The sequence below is a fragment of the Triticum dicoccoides genome, chromosome 4A (genome assembly GCF_002162155.2).
Source record: "Triticum dicoccoides isolate Atlit2015 ecotype Zavitan chromosome 4A, WEW_v2.0, whole genome shotgun sequence".
In the NCBI taxonomy this organism is placed as follows: Eukaryota; Viridiplantae; Streptophyta; class Magnoliopsida; order Poales; family Poaceae; genus Triticum; species Triticum dicoccoides.
Window position 1 is genome coordinate 715,450,616 of NC_041386.1, and position 27,306 is coordinate 715,477,921.

At 43.8% G+C, this 27,306-nt stretch overlaps 1 protein-coding gene across 1 annotated transcript; it reads left to right on the forward strand.

Annotated features, from left to right (window-relative positions):
* The first annotated feature begins 22,618 nt into the window (after positions 1-22,618).
* Positions 22,619-26,873, forward strand: LOC119288109 (GDT1-like protein 5). The gene is made up of 12 exons (XM_037567731.1): positions 22,619-22,781; positions 22,884-22,952; positions 23,838-23,897; positions 23,977-24,024; positions 24,512-24,600; positions 24,739-24,775; positions 24,857-24,904; positions 25,830-25,898; positions 25,999-26,043; positions 26,144-26,205; positions 26,287-26,359; positions 26,454-26,873. The coding sequence occupies exons 1-12, from the start codon at positions 22,761-22,763 to the stop codon at positions 26,529-26,531; spliced, it is 699 nt and encodes a 232-aa protein (XP_037423628.1). The 5' UTR covers positions 22,619-22,760; the 3' UTR covers positions 26,532-26,873.
* The last annotated feature ends 433 nt before the right edge of the window (positions 26,874-27,306 follow it).

Here is a 27,306-nt window from a genome sequence, read left to right on the forward strand (position 1 = left end):
TTTTTAAAACTGAAAAAGCGATCCAGGGGGGTAGAGTTTGAAACCCAGTATTTAGTAGTAGCACGGGTTTTTACCCGTCGCTACTACTATGGCATGTCCCCGAGGGGCACGATTGAGACCGATTAGTAGTAGCGAGGGGTAAAAACTTAGTAGTAGCGCGGGTTTATAACCATCGCTACTACTATGGCATGGTCCAGGGGCACGGTCGAGACCACTTAGTAGTAGCAATGGTTAAAAACCCGCGGTACTGCTATCAACTTAGTAGTAGCGAGGTTTAAAAACTTGCGCTACTAGTAAGTAGCAGTAGCGAGGGTTTTTAACCCTAAAACCCTCGCTACTAGTAAGTGTCTGTGTATAAGCTTTTCCCTAGTAGTGGGTCCTTATGAAGGGTAAATAGCAATTGGCATATCACGTTGTGGCTTTTGCGTAGGTAAGAAACGTTCTTGCTAGAAACCCATAGCAGCCACGTAAAACATGCAAACAACAATTAGAGGACGTCTAACTTGTTTTTGCAGGGTATGCTATGTGATGTGATATGGCCAAAAGAATGTGATGAATGATATGTGATGTATGAGATTGATCATGTTCTTGTAATAGGAATCACGACTTGCATGTTGATGAGTATGACAACCGACAGGAGCCATAGGAGTTGTCTTTATTTTTATTTATTGTATGACCTGCATGTCACTGAATAACGCCATGTAATTACTTTACTTCATTGCTAAACCGTTAGCCATAGTAGTAGAAGTAATAGTTGGCGAGACAACTTCATGGAGACACGATGATGGAGATCATGATGATGGAGATCATGGTGTCATGCCGGTGACGATGATGATCATGGAGCCCCGAAGATGGAGATCAGAAGGTGCAAAATGATATTGGCCATATCATGTCACTTTTTGATTGCATGTGATGTTTATCATGTTTATGCATCTTATTTGCTTAGAATGACGGTAGTAAATAAGATGATCCCTCATAATAATTTCAAGAAAGTGTACCCCCTAACTGTGCACCGTTGCAAAAGTTCGTTGTTTCGAAGCACCACGTGATGATCGGGTGTGATAGATTCTAACGTTCACATACAACGGGTGTAAGCCAGATTTACACACGCGAAACACTTAGGTTGACTTGACGAGCCTGTACAGACATGGCCTCGAAACACAAGAGACCGAAAGGTCGAACATGAGTCGTATAGTGGATACGATCAACATGAAGATGTTCACCGATGATGACTAGTCCGTCTCACGTGATAATCGGACACGTCCTAGTTGACTCGGATCATGTATCACTTAGATGACTAGAGGGATGTCTGTCTGAGTGGGAGTTCATAAGATGAACTTAATTATCCTGAACATAGTCAAAAGGTCTTTGCAAAATTATGTTGTAAGCTCGCGTTTTAGTTCTACTGTTTTAGATATGTTCCTAGAGAAAATTTAGTTGAAAGTTGATAGTAGCAATTATGCGGACTGGGTCCGTAAACTGAGGCTTGTCCTCATTGCTGCATAGAAGGCTTATGTCCTTAATGCACCGCTCGGTGTGCTGAACGTCGTCTGTGGATGTTGCGAACATCTGACATACATGTTTTGATGACTACATGATAGTTCAGTAATGTTAAACGGTTTAGAATTGTGGCGCCAAAGACATTTTTGAAACGTCGCGGAACATATGAGATGTTCCAAGGGCTGAAATTGGGATTTTAGGATCGTGCCCACGTCAAGAGGTATGAGACCTCCGACGAGTTTCTTAGCCTACAAACTAAGGGAGAAAAGCTCAATTGTTGAGCATGTGCTCAGATTGTCTGAGTACCACAATCACTTGAATTGAGTGGGAGTAAATCTTCAGATGAGATAGTGATGGTTCTCCATAGTCACTGCCACCAAGCTATTAGAGCTTCGTGATGAACTATAACATATCAGGGATAGACATGATGATTCTTGAGCAATTCGCGATGTTTGACACCGCGAAAGTAGAAATCAAGTAGGAGCATCAATTGTTGATGGTTGGTGAAACCAGTAGTTTGAAGAAGGGCAAGGGCAAGAAGGGATGCTTCATGAAATGGCAAATCAGTTGCTGCTCTAGTGAAGAAACGCAAGGTCGAACCCAAACCCGAGACTAAGTGCTTCTGTAATGAGGGGAACATCACTGAAGCAGAACTACCCTAGATACTTGGTAGATGAGAAGGCTGGCAAGGTCGACAGGAGTATATTGGATATACATTATATTGATGTGTACTTTACTAGTACTCCTAGTAGCACCATGGTAATAGATACCGGTCCAGTTGCTAAGTGTTAGCAACTCGAAATAAAAGGCTACGGAATAAACGGAGACTAGCTAAAGGCGAGGTGACGATATGTGTTGGAAGTATTTCCAAGGTTGATGTGATCAAACATCGCATGCTCCCTCTGCCATCGGGATCGGTGTTAAACCTAAATAATTGTTATTTGGTGTTTTGCGTTGAGCATAGACATGATTGGATTATGTCTATCACAACACGGTTATTCATTTAAGGAGAATAATAGTTACTCTGTTTATTTGAATAGTACCTTCAATGGTCTTGCACCTAAAATGAATGGTTTATTGAATCTCGATCGTAGTGATACACATGTTCATGCCAAAAGATATAAGATAGCAATGATAGTACCACCTACTTGTGGCACTGCCATGTGAGTCATATTGGTATAAAACGCATGAAGAAGCTCCATGTTGATGGATCTTTGGACTCACTCGTTTTTGAAAAGTTTGAGACATGCCAACCATGTCTATTGGTGTACATGCATGAAGAAACTCCATGCAAATGGACCATTTGGACTCACTTGATTTTGAATCACTTGAGACATGCAAATCATACCACATGGGCAAGATGACTGAAAGCCTCGTTTTCAGTAAAATGGAACAAGAAAGCAACTTGTTGGAAGTAATACATTTTGATGTGTGCAGTCCAATGAGTGCTGAGGCACGCAGTGGATATTGTTATGTTCTTACTTCACGGATGATTTGAGTAGATACTGAGTATATTTACTTGATGAAACACAAGTCTGAATTATTGAATGGTTCAAGTAATTTCAGAGTGGAGTTGAAGATCATCGTGACAAGAGGATAAAATGTCTATGATATGATCATGGAGATAAGTATCTGAGTTACGAGCTTTGGCACACAATTAAGACATTGTGGAAATTGTTTCACAATTAATACTGCCTGGAACACCATAGTGTGATGGTGTGTCCGGACATCATAGTTGCACCCTATTGGATATGGTGCATACCATGATGTCTCTTATCTAACTACCACTATCGTTCATGGGTTAGGCATTAGAGACAACCGCACTCACTTTAATAGGGCACCACGTAATTCCGTTGAGACGACACCGTTTGAACTATGGTTTGGAGAAACCTAAGTTGTCGTTTCTTAAAAAATTGGGGCTGCGACGCTTATGTGAAAAAGTTTCAGCCAGATAAGCTCGAACCCAAAGCGGATAAATACATCTTCATAGGACACCCAAAAATAGTTGGGTATACCTCCTATTTCAGATCCAGAAGCAAAAGATTGTTTCTAGAAATAGGTCCTTTCTCGAGGAAAAGTTTCTCTCGAAAGAATTGAGTGGGTGGATGGTGGAGACTTGATATGGTTATTGAACCGTCACTACAACTAGTGTGTAGCAGGGCACGGGAAGTTTTTTTTGTGGCACCTACACCAATTGAAGTGGAAGCTGATGATAGTGATCATGAAGCCTCAGATCAAGTCACTGCCGAACCTCGTAGGATGACAAGGACGCGTACTGCTTCAGAGTGGTACGGTAATCATGTCTTAAGGTCATGTTGCTAGACAACAAATGAACCTACGAGCTATGGAGAAGCGATGGTGGCCCCGGATTCCGACAAATGGCTTGAGGCCATAAAATCCGAGAGAGGATCCATGTATGAAAACAAAGTGTAGACTTTGGAAGAACTGCTTGATGGTCGTAAGGCTGTTGGGTACAGATGGATTTTAAAAGGAAGACGGACAATGATGGTAAGTATCACCATTAAGAAAGCTCGACTTGTCGTCAAGTTTTCCGACAAGATCAAGGATTTGACTACGGTGAGGCTTTCTCACTCATAGCGATGCTAAGAGTCTGTTGGAATTGGATTAGCAGTTACTGCATTATTTATGAAATCTTGCAGATAGGATGTCAAAACATTGTTTCCTCGACAATTTTCTTGAGGAAAGGTTGTATGTGATACAACCAGAAGGTTTTGACAATCCTGAAAGACGCTAACAAGTATGCAAAGCTCCAGCAATCCTTCTAAGGACTGGAGTAAGCATCTCGGACTTGGAATGTACTCTTTGATGAGATGATCAAAGATTTTGGGTTTATACAAAGTTTATGAGAAACTTGTATTTCCAAAGAAGTGAGTGGGAGCACTATAGAATTTCTGATGAGTATATGTTGTTGACATATTGTTGATCAGAAATGATGTAGAATTTCTGGAAAGCATATAGGGTTATTTGAAAAGTGTTTTTCAATATAAAACCTGGATTAAGCTGCTTGAACATTGAGCATCAAGAACTATGAGGATAGATCAAAAACGCTAAATGGTACTTTCAAATGAGCAGATACCTTGACATGATCTTGAAGGTGTTCACGATGGATCAGTCAAAGAAGGAGTTCTTGCCTGAGTTGTAAGGTATGAAGTTAAGACTTAAAGCTCGACCACGGCAGAAGAGAGAGAAAGGACGAAGGTCGTCCCCTATGCTTCAGACGTAGGCTCTATAATATGCTATGTTGTGTACCGCACCGGAAGTGTGCCTTGTCATGAGTCAGTCAAGGGGTACAAGAATGATCCAGGGATGGATCATTAGACAGCGGTCAAAATTGTCCTTGCACTAAATAAGGACATGTTTCTCGATTACGGAGGTGATAAAGAGTTCGGCGTAAAGGGTTACGTCGATGCAAGCTTTAACACCTATCCGAATGACTCTGAGTAGCAAACCGGATACGTATAGTGGAGCAACCATTTGGAATAGCTCCAAGTGGAGTGTGGAAGCAGCATTTACAATATGACCTAGAGATTTGTGAAGTACATACGGATCTGAATGTTACAGACCCGTTGACTAAAAGCCTCTCTCACAAGCAAAACATGATCAAACCCCAAAACTCATTGAGTCTTAATCACATGATGATGTGAACTAGTTTAGTGACACTAGTAAACTCTTTGGATGTTGGTCACATGGCTATGTGACCTGTGAGTGTTGATCACATGGCGATGTGAACTAGATTATTGACTCTAGTGCAAGTGGGAGACTGTTGGAAATATGCCCTAGAGGCAATAATAAATTAGTTATTATTATTATATTTCCTTGTTCATGATAATCGTTTATTATCCATGCTATAATTGTATTGATAGGAAACTCAGATACATGTGTGGGTACATAGACAACACCATGTCCCTAGTAAGCCTCTAGTTGACTAGCTCGTTGATCAATAGATGGTTACGGTTTCCTGACCATGGACATTGGATGTCGTTGATAACAGGATCACATCATTAGGAGAATGATGTGATGGACAAGACCCAATCCTAAGCCTAGCACAAAGATCGTGTAGTTCGTATGCTAAAGCTTTTCTAATGTCAAGTATCATTTCCTTAGACCATGAGATTGTGCAACTCCCGGATACCGTAGGAATGCTTTGGGTGTACCAAACGTCACAACATAACTTGGTGGCTATAAAGGTGCACTATGGGTATCTTCGAAAGTGTCTGTTGGGTTGGCACGAATCGAGACTGGGATTTGTCACTCCGTGTGACGGAGAGGTATCTCTGGGCCCACTCAGTAGGACATCATCATAATGTGCACAATGTGACCAAGGGGTTGATCACGGGATGATGTGTTACGGAACGAGTAAAGAGACTTGCCGATAACGAGATTGAACAAGGTATCGACATACCGACGATCGAATCTCGGGCAAGTACTATACCGCTAGACAAAGGGAATTGAATACGGGATTGATGGAATCCTCGACATCGTGGTTCATCCGATGAGATCATCGTGGAACATGTGGGAGCCAACATGGGTATCCAGATCCCGCTGTTGGTTATTGACCGGAGAACGTCTCGGTCATGTCTGCATGGTTCCCGAACCCGTAGGGTCTACACACTTAAGGTTCGATGACGCTAGGGTTATAGGGAATAGATATACGTGGTTACCGAATGTTTTTCGGAGTATGGATGAGATCCCGGACGTCACGAGGAGTTCTAGAATGATCCGGAGGTAAAGATTTATATACGGGAAGTCCTGTTTTGGTCATCGGAAAATTTTTGGGTGCTATCGGTGACGTATCGGGACCACCGGGAGGGTCCCGGGGGTCCACCAGGTGGGGCCACTGGCCCCAGAGGGCTGCATGGGCCAAGTGTGGGAGGGGACCAGCCCCGGGTGGGCTGGTGCGCCCCCCACCAGGGCCCAAGGCGCCTAGGGTTTGGGGAGGGGGCGCCTCCACCTTGCTTGGGGGGGCAAGTTTCCCCCTCTCCCCCCTTTGGCCGCACCCTAGATAGGTTTTGGGGCTGCCGCCACCCCTAGGGAGGGAACCCTAGATGGGGGCGCAGCCCTTCCCCTTCCCATATAGATACTTGAGGTATTGGGGGCTGCAAACATACGAGTTATTCTCTTCTTGGCGCAGCCCTACCTCTCTCCCTCCTTGTCTCTTGCGGTGCTTGGCGAAGCCCTGCTAGAGTGCCACGCTCCTCCACCACCACCACGCCGTTGTGCTGCTGCTGGACGGAGTCTTCCCCAACCTCTCCCTCTCTCCTTGCTGGATCAAGGCATGGGAGACATCACCGGGCTGCACGTGTGTTGAACGCGGAGGTGCCGTCCGTTCGGCACTAGGATCTCCGGTGATTTGGATCATGACGAGTACGACTCCCTCAACCCGTTCTCTTGAATGCTTCCGCTTAGCGATCTACAAGGGTATGTAGATGCACTCCCCTCTCGTTGCTAGTCTCTCCATAGATAGATCTTGGTGACTCGTAGGAAAATTTTGAATTTCTGCTACGTTCCCCAACACCCTAGGGGTGGCGCCCCCACCTCTCCTGGTTACGTGAGATGGGGTGGGAGGGGCGCTCAGCCCCTGAGTGGGCTGATGTGCCCTATCCCCTTGGCCCATAAGGCCCCCAACGCTTGCCGGGGCCTCCGAAACCCCTTTCGGACACGCTGGTCATCACCTGGTACCCCCGAAACAATTCCGGAGTCCAATACCCTTCGTACAATATACCGATCTTCACCTCCGGACCATTCCGGAGCTCCGCTCATGTCCGGGATCTCATCCGGGACTCCGAACAACCTTCGATAACCACATACTATTTCCCATAACAACTCTAGCGTCACCGAACCTTAAGTGTGTAGACCCTACGGGTTCGGGAACCATGCCGACATGACCGAGACGTTCTCCGGTCAATAACCAACAGCGGGATCTGGATACCCATGTTGGCTCTCACATGTTCCATTATGATCTCATCGGATGAACCACGATGTCAAGGATTCAAGCAATCCCGTATGCAATTCCCTTTGTCAATCAGTATGTTACTTGCCCGAGATTCGATCATCGGTATCCCAATACCTCGTTCAATCTCATTACCGGCAAGTCACTTTACTCGTTCCGTAATGCATGATCCCGTGACTAACTACTTAGTCACATTGAGCTCATTAGGATGATGCATTACCGAGTGGGCCCAGAGATACCTCTCCGTCATACGGAGTGACAAATCCCAGTCTCGATTCGTGCCAACCCAACAGACACTTTCGGAGGTACCTGTAGTGAATCTTTATAGCCACCCAGTTACGCTGTGACATTTGGTACACCCAAAGTACTCCTACGGTATCAGGGAGTTACACAATCTCATGGTCTAAGGAAATGATACTTCACATTAGAAAAGCTTTAGCAAACGAACTACACGATCTTGTGCTATGCTTAGGATTGGGTCTAGTCCATTACATCATTCTCCTAATGATGTGATCCCGTTATCAATGACATCCAATGTCCATGGTCAGGAAACCATGACCATCTGTTGATCAACGAGCTTGTCAACTAGAGGCTCACTAGGGACATATTGTGGTCTATGTATTCACACATGTATTGCGGTTTCCGGTCAATACAATTATAGCATGAATAATAGATAATTATCATGAACAAGGAAATACAATAATAACCATTTTATTATTGCATCTAGGGCATATTTCCAACAGTCTCCCACTTGCACTAGAGTTAATAATCTAGTTCACATCACTATGTGATTGTAATGAATCAACACCCATGGGGTTTGATCATATATCGCTTGTGAGAGAGGTTATTAGTCAATGGATCTGAACCTTTCAGATCCGTGTGTGCTTTGCAAATCTCTATGTCATCTCCTAGATGCAGCTACCACGCTCTATTTGGAGCTATTCCAAATAACTGTTCTACTATACGAATCCGGTTTACTACTCAGAATAATCCAGATTAGTGTCAAAGTTTGCATCAGCGTAACCCTTTACGACGAACTCTTTTACCACCTCCATAATCGAGAAAATTCCTTAGTCCACTAGTTACTAAGGATAACCTTGATCGATGTCCTGTGATCCATTCCTGGATCACACTTGTACCCCTTGACTAACTCATGGCAATGCACACTTCAGGTGCGGTAGACAGCATAGCATACTATACAGCCTACATCTAAAGCATAGGGGACGACCTTCGTCCTTTCTCTCTTTTCTGCCGTGGTCAGGTCTTGAGTCTTTCTCAATACTCATACCTTATAACACAGCCAAGAACTCCTTCTTTGCCGATCTATTTTGAACTCCTTCAAAATTTTGTCATGGTATGTATTTATTTGAAAGTATTATTAAGCGTTTTTGATCTACCTTTATAGATCTTGATGCTCAATGTTCAAGTAGCTTAATCCAATTTTTCCATTGAAAAACACTTTTCAAATAACCTATATGTTGTCCAGAAATCTACATCATTTCTGATCAACAATATGTCAATAACATATACTCATCAGAAATTCTATAGTGCTCCCACTCACTTCTTTGGAAATACAAGTTTCTCATAAACATTGTATAAACCCAAAATCTTTGATCATCTCATCAAAGCGTATATTCCAACTCCGAGATGCTTACTCCAGTCCGTAGAAGGATTGCTGGAGCTTTGCATACTTGTTAGCATCTTTCAGGATTGACAAAACCTTCTGGTTGTATCACATACAACCTTTCCTCAAGAATATCGTCGAGGAAATAATGTTTTGACATCCTATCTGCAAGATTTCATAAATCATGCAGTAATTGCTAATATAATTCCAACAGACTCTTAGCATCGCTACGAGTGAGAAAGTCTCATCGTAGTCAACTCCTTGAACTTGTCGGAAAACATCTTAATGACAAGTCGAGCTTTCTTAATGGTGATGCTTACCATCATTGTCCGTCTTCCTTTTAAAATCCATCTGTACCCAACAGCCTTACGATCATCAAGTAGTTCTTCCAAAGTCTACACTTTGTTTTCATACATGGATCCTCTCTCGGATTTTATGGCCTCGAGCCATTTGTTGGAATCCGGGCCCACCATCGCTTCTCCATAGCTCGTAGGTTCATCGTTGTCTAGCAACATGACCTCCAAGACAGGATTACCGTACCACTCTGAAACAGTACATGTCCTTGTCATCCTACGAGGTTTGGAAGTGACTTGATCCGAAGTTTCATGATCACTATCATCAACTTCCACTTCAATTGGTGTAGGTTCCACAGGAACAACTTCATGTGCCTTGCTACACACTGGTTGAAGTTATGGTTCAATAACCTTATCAAGTCTCCACCATCCTCCCACTCAATTCTTTCGAGAGAAACTTTTCCTCGAGAAATGACCCGTTTAAGAAACAATCACTTTTTCTTCCAGATCTGAAATAGGAGGTATACCCAACTATTTTGGGTGACCTATGAAGATGCATTTATCCGTTTTGGGTTCGAGCTTACTAGGATGGAACTTTTTCACATAAGCATCGCAGCCCCAAACTTTTAAGAAACGACAACTTAGGTTTCTCTAAACCATAGTTCATACGTTGTCATCTCAACGGAATTACATGGTGCCCTATTTGAAGTGAATGGGGTTGTCTCTAATGCCTAACCCATAAACGATAGTGGTAATTCGATAAGAGACATCATAGTATGCACCATATCCAATAGGGTGCAGCTATGATGTTCGGACACACCATCACACTATGGTGTTCCAGGCGGTATTAGTTGTGAAACAATTCCACAATGTCTTAATTGTATACCAAACTCATAACTCAGATACTCATCTCTATGATCATATCATAGACATTTTATCCTCTTATCACGAAGATCTTCAACTTCACTCTGAAATTACTTGAACCTTTCAATAATTCAGACTTGTGTTTCATCAAGTAAATATACTCAGCATCTACTCAAATCATCTGTGAAGTAAGAACATAACGATATCCACTGCGTGCCTCAGCACTCATTGGACTGCATACATCAAAATGTATTACTTCCAACAAGTTGCTTTCTTGTTCCATCTTATTGAAAACGAGGCTTTCCAGTCATCTTGCCCATGTGGTATGATTTGCATGTCTCAAGTGATTCGAAATCAAGTGAGTCCAAATGATCCATCTGCATGGAGTTTCTTCATGCGTGCATACTAATAGACATGGTTCGCATGTCTCAAACTTTTCAAAAACGAGTGAGTCCAAAAGATCCATCAACATGGAGCTTCTTCATGTGTTTTATACCAATATGACTCAAATGGCAGTGCCACAAGTAGGTGGTACTATCATTACTATCTTATATATTTTTTGGCATGAACATGTGTATCACTACGATCGAGATTCAATAAACCATTCATTTTAGGTGCAAGACCATTGAAGGTATTATTCAAATAAACAGAGTAACCATTATTCTCCTTAAATGAATAACCGTATTGCGATAGACATAATCCAATCATGTCTATGCTCAATGCAAAACACCAAATAACAATTATTTAGGTTTAACACCGATCCCGATGGCAGAGGGAGCATGCGATGTTTGATCACATCAACCTTGGAAATACTTCCAACACATATCGTCACCTCGCCTTTAGCTAGTCTCCGTTTATTCCGTAGCCTTTTATTTTGAGTTGCTAACACTTAGCAACTGAACCGGTATCTATTACCATGGTGCTACTAGGAGTACTAGTAAAGTACACATCAATATAATGTATATCCAATATACTCCTGTCGACCTTGCCAGCCTTCTCATCTACCAAGTATCTAGGGTAGTTCTGCTTCAGTGATGTTCCCCTCATTACAGAAGCACTTAGTCTCGGGTTTGGGTTCGACCTTGCGTTTCTTCACTAGAGCAGCAACTGATTTGCCATTTCATGAAGCATCCCTTCTTGCCCTTGCCCTTCTTCAAACTACTGGTTTCACCAACCATCAACAATTGATGCTCCTACTTGATTTCTACTTTCGCGGTGTCAAACATCGCGAATTGCTCAAGAATCATCATGTCTATCCCTGATATGTTATAGTTCATCACGAAGCTCTAATAGCTTGGTGGCAGTGACTATGGAGAACCATCACTATCTCATCTGAAGATTTACTCCCACTCAATTCAAGTGATTGTAGTACTCAGACAATCTGAGCACATGCTCAACAATTGAACTTTTCTCCCTTAGTTTCCAGGCTAAGAAACTCGTCGGAGGTCTCATACCTCTTGACGGGGGCACGATCCTAAAATCCCAATTTCAGCCCTTGGAACATCTCATATGTTCCGCGACGTTTCAAAAACGTCTTCGGCGCCACAATTCTAAACCGTTTAACATTACTGAACTATCATGTAGTCATCAAAACGTGTATGTCAGATGTTCGCAACATCCACAGACGACGTTCAGCACACCGAGCGGTGCATTAAGGACATAAGCCTTCTGCGCAGCAATGAGGACAAGCCTCAGTTTACGGACCCAGTCTGCATAATTGCTACTATCAACTTTCAACTATATTTTTTCTAGGAACATATCTAAACAGTAGAACTAAAACGCGAGCTTACGACATAATTTGCAAAGACCTTTTGACTATGTTCATGATAATTAAGTTCATCTAATCACATTATTTGATGAACTCCCACTCAGATAGACATCCCTCTAGTCATCTTAAGTGATACATGATCCAAGTCAACTAGGCCGTGTTCGATCATCATGTGAGACGGACGAGTCATCTTCGGTGAACATCTTCATGTTGATCGTATCTACTATACGACTCATGGTCAACCTTTCGGTCTCTTGTGTTCCGAGGCCATGTCTGTACATGCTAGGCTCGTCAAGTCAACCTAAGTGTTTCGCGTGTGTAAATCTGGCTTACAACCATTGTATGTGAACGCTAGAATCTATCACACCCGATCATCACATGGTGCTTCGAAACAACGAACTTTCGCAACGGTGCACTATTAGGGGGAACACTTTCTTGAAATTTTAATGAGGGATCATCTTATTTACTATCGTTGTTCTAAGCAAATAAGATGCATAAACATGATAAACATCACATGCAATCAAATAGTGACATGATATGGCCAATATCATTTTGCTCCTTTTGATCTCCATCTTCGGGGCTCCATGATCATCATCGTCACCGGCATGACACCATGATCTCCATCATCATGATCTCCATCATCGTGTCTCCATGAAGTTGTCTCACCAACTTATTACTTCTACTACTATGGCTAACGGTTTAGCAATGAAGTAAAGTAATTACATGACGTTGTTCAGTGACACGCAGGTCATACAATAAATAAAGACAACTCCTATGGCTCCTGTCGGTTGTCATACTCATCGACATGCAAGTCGTGATTCCTATTACAAGAATATGATCAATCTCATACATCACATATATTTCATTCATCACATCCTTCTTGGCCATATCACATCACACGTCATATGCTGCAAAAACAAGTTAGACGTCCTCTAATTGTTGTTGCATGTTTTACGTGGTTGCTGTAGGTTTCTAGCAAGAATGTTTCTTTCCTACGCCAAAACCACAATGTGATATGCCAATTGCTATTTACCCTTCATAAGGACCCTTTTCATCGAATCCGATCCGACTAAAGTGGGAGAGACTGGCACCCGCTAGCCACCTTATGCAACAAGTGCATGTCAGTCGGTGGAACCTGTCTCACGTAAGTGTACGTGTAAGGTCGGTCCGGGCCGCTTCATCCCACAATACCGCCAAAACAAGATATGAGTAGTAACGGTAAGCATATTGAACAAAATCAACACCCACAACAACTTGTGTTCTACTCGTGCATAGAATCTACGCAATAGACCTAGCTCATGATGCCACTGTTGGGGAATGTAGCAGAAATTCAAATTTTTCTACGCATCACCAAGATCAATCTATGGAGATACTAGCAACGAGAGAGAGAGGGAGTGCATCTTCATACCCTTGAAGATCGCTAAGCGGAAGTGTTACAAGAACGCGGTCGGTGGAGTCATTCACGAAGCGATTTAGATCGCGGCCGAATCCCATCTAAGCACCGAACAACGGTGCCTCCGTGTTCAACACACGTACAGCCCGGGGATGTCTCCTCCTTCTTGATCCAGCAAGGGGAGAGGAGAAGTTGAGGGAAAAACTCCGATAGCACAACGGCAATGTGGTGATGGAGCTCGTGGTTCTCCGGCAAGGCTTCACCAAGCACTACGGAGGAGGAGGAGGTGTTGGAGGAGGGAGAGGCTGTGCCAGGGGAAGGGTGTGGCTGCCCTCTCTCTCCCTCACTATATATAGGGGGAAGGGAGGAGCGGGAGGCACCCTAGGGTTCCCTAGGGGAGGGGCGGCGGCCACAGGGAAAACCCTAGATGGGTTTGGGCGCCCCCACCCCCTAGGAAACTTGCCCCCCAAGCCGGGAGGGGCGGCTGCCCTAGGGGTGGCGCCCCCACCTCTCCTGGTTACGTGAGATGGGGTGGGAGGGGCGCTCAGCCCCTTAGTGGGCTGATGTGCCCTCTCCCCTTGGCCCATAAGGCCCCCAACGCTTGCCGGGGCCTCCGAAACCCCTTTCGGACATGCTGGTCATCACCTGGTACCCCCGAAACAATTTCGGAGTCCAATACCCTTCGTACAATATACCGATCTTCACCTCCGGACCATTCCAGAGCTCCTCGTCATGTCCGGGATCTCATCCGGGACTCTAAACAACCTTCGGTAACCACATACTATTTCCCATAACAACTCTAGCGTCACTGAACCTTAAGTGTGTAGACCCTATGGGTTCGGGAACCATGCCGACATGACCGAGACGTTCTCCGGTCAGTAACCAACAGCGGGATCTGGATACCCATGTTGGCTCCCACATGTTCCACGATGATCTCATCGGATGAACCACGATGTCAAGGATTCAAGCAATCCCGTATGCAATTCCCTTTGTCAATCGGTATGTTACTTGCCCGAGATTCGATCGTTGGTATCCCAATACCTCGTTCAATCTCATTACCGACAAGTCACTTTACTCGTTCTGTAATGCATGATCCCGTGACTAACTACTTAGTCACATTGAGCTCATTATGATGATGCATTACCGAGTGGGCCCAGAGATACCTCTCCGTCATACGGAGTGACAAATCCCAGTCTCGATTCGTGCCAACCCAACAGACACTTTCGGAGATACCTGTAGTGCACCTTTATAGCCACCCAGTTTTGTTGTGACGTTTGGTACATCCAAAGTACTCCTACGTTATCAGGGAGTTACACAATCTCATGGTCTAAGGAAATGATACTTGACATTAGAAAAGCTTTAGCAAACGAACTACACGATCTTGTGCTATGCTTAGGATTGGGTCTAGTCCATCACATCATTCTCCTAATAATGTGATCCCGTTATAAATGACATCCAATGTCCATGATCAGGAAACCATGACCATCTGTTGATCAACGAGCTAGTCAACTAGAGGCTCACTAGGGACATGTTGTGGCCTATGTATTCACACATGTATTGCGGTTTCTCGTCAATACAATTATAGCATGAATAATAGACAATTATCATGAACAAGGAAATACAATAATAACCATTTTATTATTGCCTCTAGGGCATATTTCCAACAGGTTTCAACTTTGTTATCTGTGGGTCGTCATGTGTGGCTTGGCCAGCCTCATGACCAACTTTGTATCCCACCATTTGTGGAATTTCAGTAATAAAGTGGCTTTCCCCTAAAAAAAAGCAAAGCTTCTATGGCCGGTTCGGTTGGTAGTTTCCGTCCAGGTTTTTGTGTTTATTTTCTAATTTTCTTCCGGTTCCTTTTTATCGTATTTTTATTTTTTCCTTGTTTGCAAATAATGTATACTTCTTTTAGTACACATTGTATATTATTCTAAAAATATGAAACATTTACTAATGCACGTTGAACATTTTTCAAATACATAATGACCATTTTTGGCATGTTTAAAAAAATTAATATGTGTTACACAATTCTCAAATTCAGGCTGAATTTGAGCTAGGTGCATTCATTTGAGCGACAAGTAATTCCGGACGGAGGGAGTATGTGTTTTTTGAACTCACGTTTAACATCCTTTTAATGCTATGAAACATTGTTTCAAACTACGCAAACATTTTTTACACTATATAAACAATATTTTAAAATGTCACAAGCACATTTTTGGAACGTTTGAATATTGGTTTTAAATGTGATGACCATTTTTTTGAATGACACAAAATATTTTTCCTAAATGTCATGAAAATTTTAAAAGAAAATTTAAAAATGTCCCGCTTTAATATAAAAATTGTATTTAAATACTAGGGGAAAATTGGTCGCTACAGTATAGTGCTGCTATGGTGGAGGTCACTACAGTAAGTGATTTGTTTAAGTGACGTGCTGGTGGGCCGGCCCATGGCGTGACGCCCCTGTGCCAAAAGCCAGCATCTTGACACACAGGCGTTATATAGGGAATCCCATATAGAGAGGGGCAAACCCTATTTGGCGCATAAGGCGCCCGTTATAGTACTTCCGCATACCCCCTCCCCCGCAGTCATTGGATCAACCCATTTAACTTCTATTTTCTTCTTTCTAAGCTTTAAAAGATACGACTGCCTTGAGGGAAAACCGAACTCAAGCCCTCGGCATTTAGACCTGGCTGCAATAACCACTAAGATCATACCTTCTTGTTCACAGCTCCTTCATTTTCTCTTCTTGTAGAAATGTGATGTTAGTTTTTTGTTATGTTTTGGTCATTTTTCTATGATTTTTTATTCCTTTTCCTTTTTTGTGTGTTCTTTTCTGTGATTCCAAAGTTTCTTCAAATTCATGATTGTTTAAAATTACCTTTTCAAAATACATGAACTTTTTCGAATTTTATGAACTGTTTTCCAAAATCAACGAATTTTTTTCAAACTCAATGAACTTTTCAAAAAATTGATTAAATTTTTTCAAAACCGATGATTTTTTTTTGAAGTCGATGAACTTTTAAAAAATATTTGATGAACTTTTTTCAAATGAACTGCTTTGAAAATTGGTGGACATTTTTCTAATTCGATGAACTCTTTTTCAAAATCGATGAAACCTTTGTCAAAATTGATGATTTTTTTTGAAAATCAATGAATGTTTTTCGGAATAGACTAATGTTTTTATAAAATTGGTGCTTTTTCAAAACCGATGATTTTTTTTCCAAAATTCGCGAACTTCTGTCACATCTGCAGTTTTTTCAAATTTTGAAAAGTCAATGCAGTCAATTGTGACGGTGAAAGGTCCAATAGATTTCTGTTTAGGGAACGGTTCCAATGGTGAACTGATCCCGCGAGAATCCAACAAGCGAGTGATTTTTTTTGTCAAGCGATCAAGCCAGCGATCGGTTTGTGCTAAACTGGCCGGCCGATATGACCTTCACGTTAGCGCCACTATGCCAAACTGGCGCATAGAGCGCTGAACAGGAGGCGCCGGGTCATGCTAATGGGCCGGGAAGGCCGGCTTACTCCAGCGGGCTACATCGTCACAAGAAGGAGCACGTTGCGAATGGACTACTTAAGTAGTATTACTCTTGTCTAAAAAAAAACTTAAGTAGTATACTCTTGTCTCAAAAAAGAAACTTAAGCAGTATACTCAAAACTAAAAAAAAGGCAGTATACTCAAATACCCCTAAAAAATATTATACTTCAAATCTAAAAAGAAAAGAACTTATGTTGTATACTCCCTATCCCTAGTATACCCTCCAGACACAAATATAAGGTGTTCTGAATATTTCAATATGATCTATCTATGAGCTAAAATGAGTGAACAAACACATTAAAACATGCCTGTTTACATACATCCGATTCAGAGAAACATTTTGTACTCGTGAACAGAGGGTGTAGTAATGTAGAGGTAAATTACCCCGCAAAAAAATGTAGAAGTAAATTAAAAGCTACTGCGTCTGGGGTTAGAAATGGTCGACGAGATGCGCTGAAGCTGACATAAGACGATGTGTGTGTGGAGCTGCCTGCGGATATCCACCAGCAGGCAGGCAAGAAAACGGCAGCTTGCACATTGTCAACCAAGCAAGCAGCTCAGTTTTAACAAACAAACGAGCTGGCACTATACCAACTAACCGGATGCGCCACAGGTTTTTTAAAATATTTTTCAGCTCCACCCTTCTATGATTCCATACATGGGATAAAATGTCAACGACCACGAATAATGGAAAAGCTGGACATGGAGGCAATAGACAAACTTGCAACAAAATATCGGCTTCACTGCTACGAAACAGCAGTGCATCTTTTTCGCTTTTGCATTGCACATATGCTGATGTTGGTATTTGGTTCTAGCTTCCTAATCCAGCCTTCTTGTTGTGTTGACTATCTCCTCAAGTTAAAGCAAATTTGTCCTACTGACTTGTGGGACATTGTAGCTTCACTTTCTCCGATTTTGGTCTTTGAACCGAACAAACCGAAAAGACCGGAAATTGCATTCTATCAACACACATGGATTAACGGGTGTGGGGTTAGTCATATTGCCCATGATCTTCTTCCCTTCGTGCAGGTTCTGGAAAATATATACTATTTGGTCGAGTATAGTTTGTTATTGCGAGTTAAAAATAATAATTTTGCCATAATTTACTATATCATAACCCCGGGCGTGTTCAGATTCTCATGGAACAACCCATCGGAACTAAGTAATGTTTTGTTTAGTTATGTGGGCTTGAATCAGATAGGTCAATATTATGAAACAGTAATATTATTTAGGAGGCTTACTTTGAGATGTTGTGGTTCGATCACTTTTCCATCGTTGTTTGAGAATTTTGAAGTGTGTTTAGCAACTCTCACAAAGTAATGGCAGAGATTGGAGTGCGGCGATTCGTTGCCTAGGTGCATCTACACCTGTGCATGAACAACAAATTGAAAAAAAAATTGGCACGTAAGATGGTCGAATGCGTTATGTGGGTGCAAACATTCATGGTATTTGGACATTTGAGGACGTGGTGATAGAAAAAAAAATTGGCCATGAAAGGAACTTCAAAAAGAGAAAAGAAAAAGCAAGCCTAGATGTCCTCGAATGTCCAAACACCGCGAAAATTTGCACTCTTCTGTCCACTTGAGCATCTTCGATGCAAAAGAGTTTTAGAATTTGTTTACCCTTTTTCAATTTACTGTCCATCGAGTACCGACGAATCCGGGTTCAAACACAGATGACCGCGGAGATTGCTTCACTTGAATCATATTTGTTTTCCATACGACTCCATTGGGATCGGGTTCCACTATCGTGAGATAATAACAAAATACAAGTCCAAAATCGTCTTGGCGCAACAACGACAAATGGTGTAGTGTGTGGTGTTCTCTGTCAAAACTTCCTGTCCACTTCATCAATAAACTTAAAAAATGCAAATTCCGTTCTGGCCTTTCTGTAACGTGTGTGCATCATGGATTGGCTTTGATTCATATAAACCGATAACCGCAAGACAACAAGCAATCGAAGTCCCACACTGCACGGCGTCATCGAATTTGTTTTTTCAGGGCACGTTGTCATCGTCATCGTCATTGTCATCGGTATTATAATCTCAACTGGCGCATCCGACGTCGATGATGGAAGTATGGCATTATCAACCCTTGCTCTGTTTATTTTATTTATATGACATAATACACGCATTGATGTGCGTCATGTGTATGCCATCTGAGCTGGCATACTCGTCATAACAATGGTAAAAAAGCCGTGACATTATTTATTAACCTTTTGTCACGATGGCATGCACGTATTGCGCTGCGTCATCTGCATCCACCACATTCCTGGCAAATGTCTTTGCTCTATCCATCATATTGTACTGTATTATCTTATGAAGTGTGACAATGACAGATACGACCACGTATATGGGCAGCGCCGTGATCTTTTGCTCGTAGCACAGTATTTTTTGGCCCGGTCGCTCTCCACCGAACCCTGTTCCGAGCAGCACAATCTAAAACAGACCCGCATCCTTGCGCGGAAGAAGAACAAGCCGTCCCATCTTGTGGTTGTGGCCTGGGGAATCCGATTCAAAAGCATTTCTTTGGACGTACGGGGCAGATGGGGAATAGATGCATGTGCAGCCTTGCGCGATCTGTGTGTTTTGGATGCTTTCGTGCCCTATCATATTATTACTACGTTTTTTCTCTTTTCTTTTGCCCCCACCCTAGCGAGCTAGCGGAGTAGATCTCAATCGTTAACGTGAGACTTGCCCCTTCGCCTCTCCTCCAGGCGAACAGGCGGCTAGAGTTTATGCCTTTCGCCACCAATCTATATTGTCTCTGTAGGCTCAGGGCCATGGGCGTGCAGTGGATTCCCGCCCTTGGCGGCGGGAGGTTTTTCTTCTTTTATGTGTCCTATTCAAGAAGACGAGTAGTTGGCGGCTTCTTGAAGTTGGAACAAGGTTCTTCTTGTCTAACCCTCGTGCTGGTGGTGCGTCTAACGTCGTCAGAAGGCGTGTGTCAAGGTGTGTCTTCGGCGGATTTCGCATAACTTGGTGGGTGGTCGTCTTTGGTGGATCCGCTCGGATCCGGTTTCATTCGTCTACGGTAGTGTGTCTTCGGTTGGGATCCTTTTGATGTATGTTTCTCTTCATCGGCGACAATTGCAGTTCCGCTGCGCTTGGCGCTATGAGGCCTTAGCACGACGGCTTTGCGCTTGGTGCTATGAGGCTTAGCACGTTGAGTTTTCAACTGTCCACAACAACAAGTTTTGCCCGGCTCTGGCGAGGGAGGGGCGCACTTTTGGCTCGATTCAATGCTCGTAGTCATCGCTAGGTGGTCTACAGATCTGATGTGTAGTTTTTTTTTTATTTTCGGTGTTCGTTGTACTACCATGATTGATGTTGAATAAATCGGTTTTTTTGAATAAAATAAAATGAACCCCGAGAAAAGAAAGAAAGGAGATGGATGAGCTTGGCATAAGCATTCCGTGCGAGCACAAATGTGCGCGCCATATGCATACCAACCATGAGTTTTATTTTCCTTTTGTTTGAAAGAGGGAGCCAACCATGAGTTGACGCCGCAGCCCAGCCGCGCACCAAAGCAGAACATGCGCCATCCCCCACTTCTACGCCATGCTGACGCCGAAACACCAGAGGCAGATCGTGGAGGAGATCTAGGCGAGGCGCGTCGCCCGAATCGTTGTCAGGCTGCCTCCGGACTGGCCGGAGCCGGAAGAGGAGGAGGAGGAGGAGGAGGAGCAGCAGCCCGAGGAGGAGGAGTAGCTGGAGAAGGAGGAGGGAGAGCAGCTACGGGAGCCGATGAAGGTGGCGGATCCGGAGGAGAAGGAGGCGGAGCAGCCTGCTCCGGGGTTCAACATGGCGGAGGTGGAGGCGGAGTTCGCCGCCACCCAAGCCGCGGAGATGGCGGAGCAGTAGACCGTCTTGGAGTCCATCCAGGATGAGGCCTATGTTGAGGCCAACTGGCGGTTCCTCCGACAGGAGTAGGCGGCGTCCGACGCGCTCTTCGCGGAACTCGATACGGAGATAGAGGAGTAGGAGGAGGCCGGAGCAGAGCAGCCGGAGCTGCAGCTGCCGCCCATGTATCTAGAGCCAGTCACGGAGATCGTCGACATCTCCGACGAGGAGTAGCTAGATCATCTACGTAGTACGCAGTTTTTTTTAGTTTGCATGCTTTTGTATGAATTTGAGAATCTACTATGAGATGTCCGGATGCACTTATGTTAATTTGAGAAGTATCTGGTCAGGTGTTTGAGGGATCATATTTGTTATATGCTGCCGTAGATGCTCTAAGATCTTGTGTTTTGGATGCTTTCGTCTCTATCATATTACGTTTTTTCTTTTCTGTTTGCCACCCTAGCTAGGAAGTTAGCTTAGATCTCAATCATTAACGTGAGAGAGTAGAAAAAACCCGGAAGGCAGGAGCACAGATGCTGTTGTTGGGGGGAGAGAAACGGTCCATATGGCCGGGAGCGTATATATGGAACTGAAATAATAAAATAACTCCCGCCCGACTTGCCCCTTCGCCTCTCCTCCAACTCCAAGCGAAGAGGCGGCTAGAGTTTATGCCTTCCGTCGTCGATCTAATCTGTCTCCTGTAGTTTGCGGGTCATGAGTGCGCGGTGGATCTCAACTCTTGCTGGCTGAAGGGTTTTTGGTTTTTTATGTTTCTTTGAATTTTGGTAAGGTCTTGTGTCCTGTTCAAGAAGACGAGACGACGGCGGCGGCTGGTTAAAAAATGAAATAAAGTTCTCTGTCTAGCCCCACATGTCGGTGGCGCGTCCGACATCGTTGAAGGGCGTGTCAAGGTGTGCACCCGGCGGATCCCGTAGAATTCGGTCGGTGGTTGTCTTTAGTGGATCTGCTCGGATCCAGTTTCATTCGTCTACGGGCAAATTTAACAAATTTGACCTATAGACGGAATCAAATCATAGAATGAACTATCTGTGAAACTATTTCACGCGGCTGACTTTTTTGTGTGACGTCCGACACAAAGCGGCCATACTACACTGTGCAACGCCTCACAGATAGGCGCTACACGGCCAGCGTAGCACACGTGTGATCAGAAAATTACTAAGTCGTGTGCAGCGCCTGAGAGCTAGGCGCCACACTCTCCTAGGCGTTGCACTAGTGCAGCGCCTGTGAGCTAGGCGCCACGGGTCAGCCGCGTGAAATAGTTTCACGGACAATTCATTCTGTGATTTAATTTCGTCTATAGGTCAAATTTGTTAAATTTGCCTCGTCTACGTCAGTGTGTCTTCAGGTTGGGATCCTTCTGATCTATACTCCTTCATTGGCAGTGGCGATTATTGTTCCGGTGCAGTGGTCCTATGAGGTCTTCTTAGTACCACGACTTTGCTACTGCTTACTACAACAAGTCTTGCCCGGCCCCGGCGAGGAAGGGGCGATGACGGCGGCGCGCCTTCGACGCGCTTTCGTGCTCGTAGCCGACGGTAGGTGCTCCACAGATCTGGATGTGATTTTTATTATCTCCCGTGCTCGTTGTACTGCCGTGATTGATGATGAATATATCAAAAGTTTTCACGTATAAAATAAAATGGAATGAACCCCGGAGAAAAAGAAAAGAAAGGAGATGGATGAGCTCGGCATAAGCATTTTGTGCGAGCACAAATGCGCCCGCCATATGCCAACCATCCGTTTTTATTTTCCATTTGTTTTGAGAGAGGGAGCCAACCGTGAGTTGACGCCGCAGCCCAGCCAGCCGCGCACGAAAGCAGACCCCGTCCGCCTCTTTTTATCACTGCCTCCGTCCCTCCCGAGCCCACGCCGCACGCGCACATCCTCCCTCTCCTCACCCCCCGAGATCGGAATCGGCGCCCCCCGTCCGCCTCCGCCGCCGCCATGTCGCCGTCTCTGCTCGGGGTCAGCTCCCTCCCTCGCTCTCTCGTCTCTCTCGGTGCGCAGCGCAGGTGGAGCTGGAGGTTGAATTGACTCATCTCTTTTTTTGGACCCTTCCTGCTGCAGGGGCTCACCAAGTCGCTGGCCATGACCGTGCTCTCCGAGGTCGGCGACAAGACCTTCTTCGCCGCCGCGGTAACCCACCCCACCTCCCCTCCCCTCCCCTCCCCTCCCCACTAACCAGCTAACGAGTTCCAGTTCTCTCGGCGACTCCCGCAATTTCCTGCGCGAGCAGGCTGTTCGACGATATGCCTGCCACAGCCGGCGGACACAGGCCGGGCCAGGGGACCAGGGGAGGGGCGAGCCAGTCGGCGGCAGCGGCAGATTCCAGTTTCCGGCCAAGCGCTGACCCAATTCCTGGATTATTAGCCGGAATCAGCTCGCCAACAACTAGTAGATCTTAGCTGAGATTAACAGCAGCAGCTCGGCTCATCTCATCTGCTCCCTCCTTTTTCCACTTGACTTGAGAAAAAAAAAGCAGAGGATTAGTACCAGCTCGGTTCTCTGCTCCTCTATTAGTGGAAATCGGCAGTTCTCTTGGATGATGAATCAGCCTGCTACTGCTACTACTACCTTCAGCTTGCCGCACGCACATGGTTTACACGCATAAAGAGGCGTCTCTTGTCCTTTTGTTTGTTTTGATTGACTCCGGGGCTGCTCGCTGCGCTTCCCGATTCTGCTACCCACACCAGCTGGGTTGGGTTCTCCACTTGCGTTGGACTCTTGCTAGTTTTGGGTCAGATGCATGCTGCCCCGTCCTTTCCCACCGAAAACTGTTTCACCACCAGGGTAAACCTTTAGAAGCATCGTAGCTGCAGTGATTTCTGTTTACAGAATGATTGATGGGTTTCACAGGGTCTGGAGTAGCAGGACAAACATATTCCTCTTTAGTGATACGCCGATAATCATTCCCCACTTCGACATGGATTCCGTTTTTTTTTTACTCTGCTCTGTTTCTGTTGCTTGTGTTTTTCGTTTATATTTGGCGGGCTTATCATGTTTTCCATTTACTTGTGCAAGATTCTGGCCATGCGCCATCCCCGGAAGCTCGTCCTCGCTGGCTGTCTATCGGCATTAACAGTGAGATTTTTCAAACATGATCTAACATAATGTAATGGCCTGTTATTTTCTGCTTGACTGACCGAGTTCAAAATTCTAGGTGATGACGGCTTTATCTGCTTCTCTAGGCTGGGTTGCACCAAACCTGGTATGTTTTCGTTGCTTGTCACCCTGATATATCCAAAGGCACAAGCGTACGCTACCTACGTTCTGTAATAGTCGCTTTGGCACTGTGGTGGTGCCTAGTATCTGAACATCAAGCAAGCAAGCAGAAAAGAGCAATCCATTTTTGAGGAATTTATTATTTTGAAATTATGCTAAGCTCTTGAAATATCCAATGTTAATACTTGGTGGAAGTGTGTTTGTTTTTCATTTCAACATGGAGAATCACATTTATAAACCTTGTCCTGAACTCCTGATTACAGCTTTACATAAATCTTGCAATGATAATTGTTACAATCCTCGTACGTGTATTAGCTGAACCAATGGTGGGCCTCTTCTGAACCTCCTGGTGGATTATTACCACCAGCCCTGTTCTGTCAATTGTCTTGTTGTGCTGATGATAGGCCAAAATTTTCTGCTTAAAGTGTTACCTTGCAAGAAAACACAGTTAACGGTATTTTTTTCCCAAACAGATATCACGTAAATGGACTCACCATATCACCACTCTGCTGTTCTTTGTGTTCGGCATCTGGTCATTGTGGGAAGGCTTCAAAGAAGAAGGGTATTGATCTTGCTTGATTGCTTGCTTTTTAGTTAGTGAAACTATGTACTTGCTTTTTAGTTAGTGAAACTATGTACTTGCTTTATGTGATTGGCATTTTAGTGAACGATTTCACTAACTCACTAACTTCTATTGCAGAGAGTCAGAAGATTTGGCTGAATTGGAAGCAAAGCTGGTTTGCAAATTTAGTTCTTACCTTACGTCCTATTGAACTCTAGGCCAAGTAGCTTATAGCCAACTTCTGCCAAATTTTCAGGATGCGGACTTTAAGAGTAACAAAGGGGAATCGAAAAATAAATCAAAGGTCAGTGGCTCAGCGCATGTGTGACATGCCCATTCAGATCATCATTTCCTTATATCAGAATGTTGGCAAATTTTTGTGGCCTTCTCCATTTAAACACTCAAAATTTAGATGTCATGAGATAAAATGCAAAACACTTTTCCCCCTTTAACAGTCAGAAGAATGACTTCTGGTCTCCAGATATTCTCATTTATCTTGGGAAATGTTATACATTGGCAATGCTAATGTGCGAATTCAATTGTTGTTGCTTGCCCCAAGTTATACCAAGTATATGATTTTCATGTAATATTGGTAAAAAATACTAAATGAAAATTCCACCTCCATGTATATCCCTTTTCGTTATTTGTGTGGACTATTACTTTTATTTTGGCAGAAACACAGTTTTGAGAACCTGCTTACTGAGGGGTGAGTGGAAAGTCGCTTTTTTACTACACTCTCTTTCTTTCTGACAAGTTACTATCCTTTCTTTGGACGTGTATTTTGTGCACCTGGGCTATGTTCTCTCTTTAGTTCAGAAGATCCAATTTTTTTTCCCTCGCATATTGCATGTAGGTACTAGAATTAACTGTATATCTGGAAGATCTTGTGTGAAATGTGTCAATTGTAGTTTGCATGATGATAAAGACAAGATTGAGGAGCTAAGATAAGCTTTTTCGGGTGTTAAAGTTTGTTTTTTCTGCACAGGCCACAAGAATCCATAAGTTTGCACTAAACTTGAAACTAGTGCATAATAAATACTCAGTCATCAACACGTGAGAATTTTTAAAGAACGAGAATTTTGTTTGTTTGCGGCTTTGCGTCCGGAGCACATGCTCCAGACCTCTTTTGGGCCTTGCTGGTTTTTAATATGAGCTCGCGGAGCATCACATATTAATTCTTCTTTGTATGTTTACCTGGACGTGCAACTCAAATATTCTTCACATATTAGGCAACTGAAGATACAAAGAAAAAGCAAAGGCCATTTCTCATGCAGTTCTTCTCGCCAATCTTTATAAAGGTATCAACTAGACAACTACTGATCTATGGAAATGACAGACAGTTATGGTGCTTGTGGTTCCATCTTGACATTTACATGCCCATTCATTTGTGTGCTGTAGGCATTTTCCATCACTTTCTTTGGTGAGTGGGGTGACAAGAGCCAGGTAAGTTGCACAAAGGGACTTCTCTATTCGCCCCCTTCCAAAGCAACTTTGATGTTATTGTTAGATGATCTGGTATACTCCTTACCCTTTTGCTTCTCAGATTGCTACGATTGGCTTGGCTGCTGACGAAAACCCATTTGGTGTTGTCATCGGGGGAGTCATGTGAGGGCCGCTTCTTTTGTACTGTCTTTAGAAATGGTTCACTCTGTGTTGCTGACAAAACCCCTCCTGTATTGTGCTCAGAGCTCAAGCACTCTGCACTACCGCTGCCGTGATGGGAGGGAAGAGCCTGGCCTCTCAGATATCCGAGAAGATGGTAAGAACCGCTGTCCGAAGCCTGTTTCGCGTGCTCCCTCTGAACAACTCAAATGCCTTCACATCTACCTAATGCGATGCTTATCTCGTTTCAGGTCGAATTGTCGAGCGGGGTGCTATTCCTGTTGTTCGGCATCATGTCCTTGCTGTCAGGACCAGAAGGGCAATTGTAATTTCCCCGGGAACTTTGGCACGACTCTGGCAGCCTCCTGGAGTAGTTACCAAGCTTACCTTATTTGATGGGTGATGGCGACGAAAGCCCAGCCGTCCACAACAAACCGGACGGCGATTCATTAGTTTAGTCAACACATCATTGTAACACTTGGCTTGCCACTCATAAATAACTTGATGTTACTGAAATCTCTACTGATGGCTTTCCTGTTGGTCCTGAAACCTGGAAATATTCAGTAAAAAACTGCTGTAGAATTCTCTTGCTCGCGGTACGCATGTGAACTGCAGGGATTTGGCACTGAATCTTGAAAGGCGATGAGTAGTGTTGAGTTGGATTATTTGCCCTTGAAAGATCCATATTATTTATGCACTTGTACATTCACACCCTAATTTTCATGGTGGAACATGGTCTAAAGAGCTGCAAGTACAAGAGCTGAGCTATTCTTGTCCTGGATTCTTCTTCACCGTAAGCAATCTAAAGCCTTCTCAGACCATTGTAAAGCCACCTCAAATCCTTTTGTTTCTACCCACTTCAGATCTTTTTAATGGCTAAAAGAATCACAATCTCCACCATTAGTTTCTGAGAAAAATTGCTAATGTCTGACTGTTGGATGGTGGCCTAGTTGTATATTCTATAGTCAATCAATATTATCAGAATGACCACTAAGAAGTTGGCAAGTGACGCGTCAATTAAACTTCTAGTGAATTCTGCTACTACAAATCACTTGCCAAAACATTTAGTTCCCATCACCATTGGAATGGCCACTATAAAATGAA

Excerpts from the sequence above, each read along its gene's own strand:
- LOC119288109 (XM_037567731.1), top strand. The coding sequence starts at position 22,761 with ATGTCGCCGTCTCTGCTCGGG. Across the intron at positions 24,776-24,856 it reads CTGAATTGGAAGCAAAGCTG|GATGCGGACTTTAAGAGTAA; the intron begins GTTTGCAAATTT and ends CCAAATTTTCAG. Across the intron at positions 24,905-25,829 it reads AATCGAAAAATAAATCAAAG|GCAACTGAAGATACAAAGAA; the intron begins GTCAGTGGCTCA and ends TTCACATATTAG.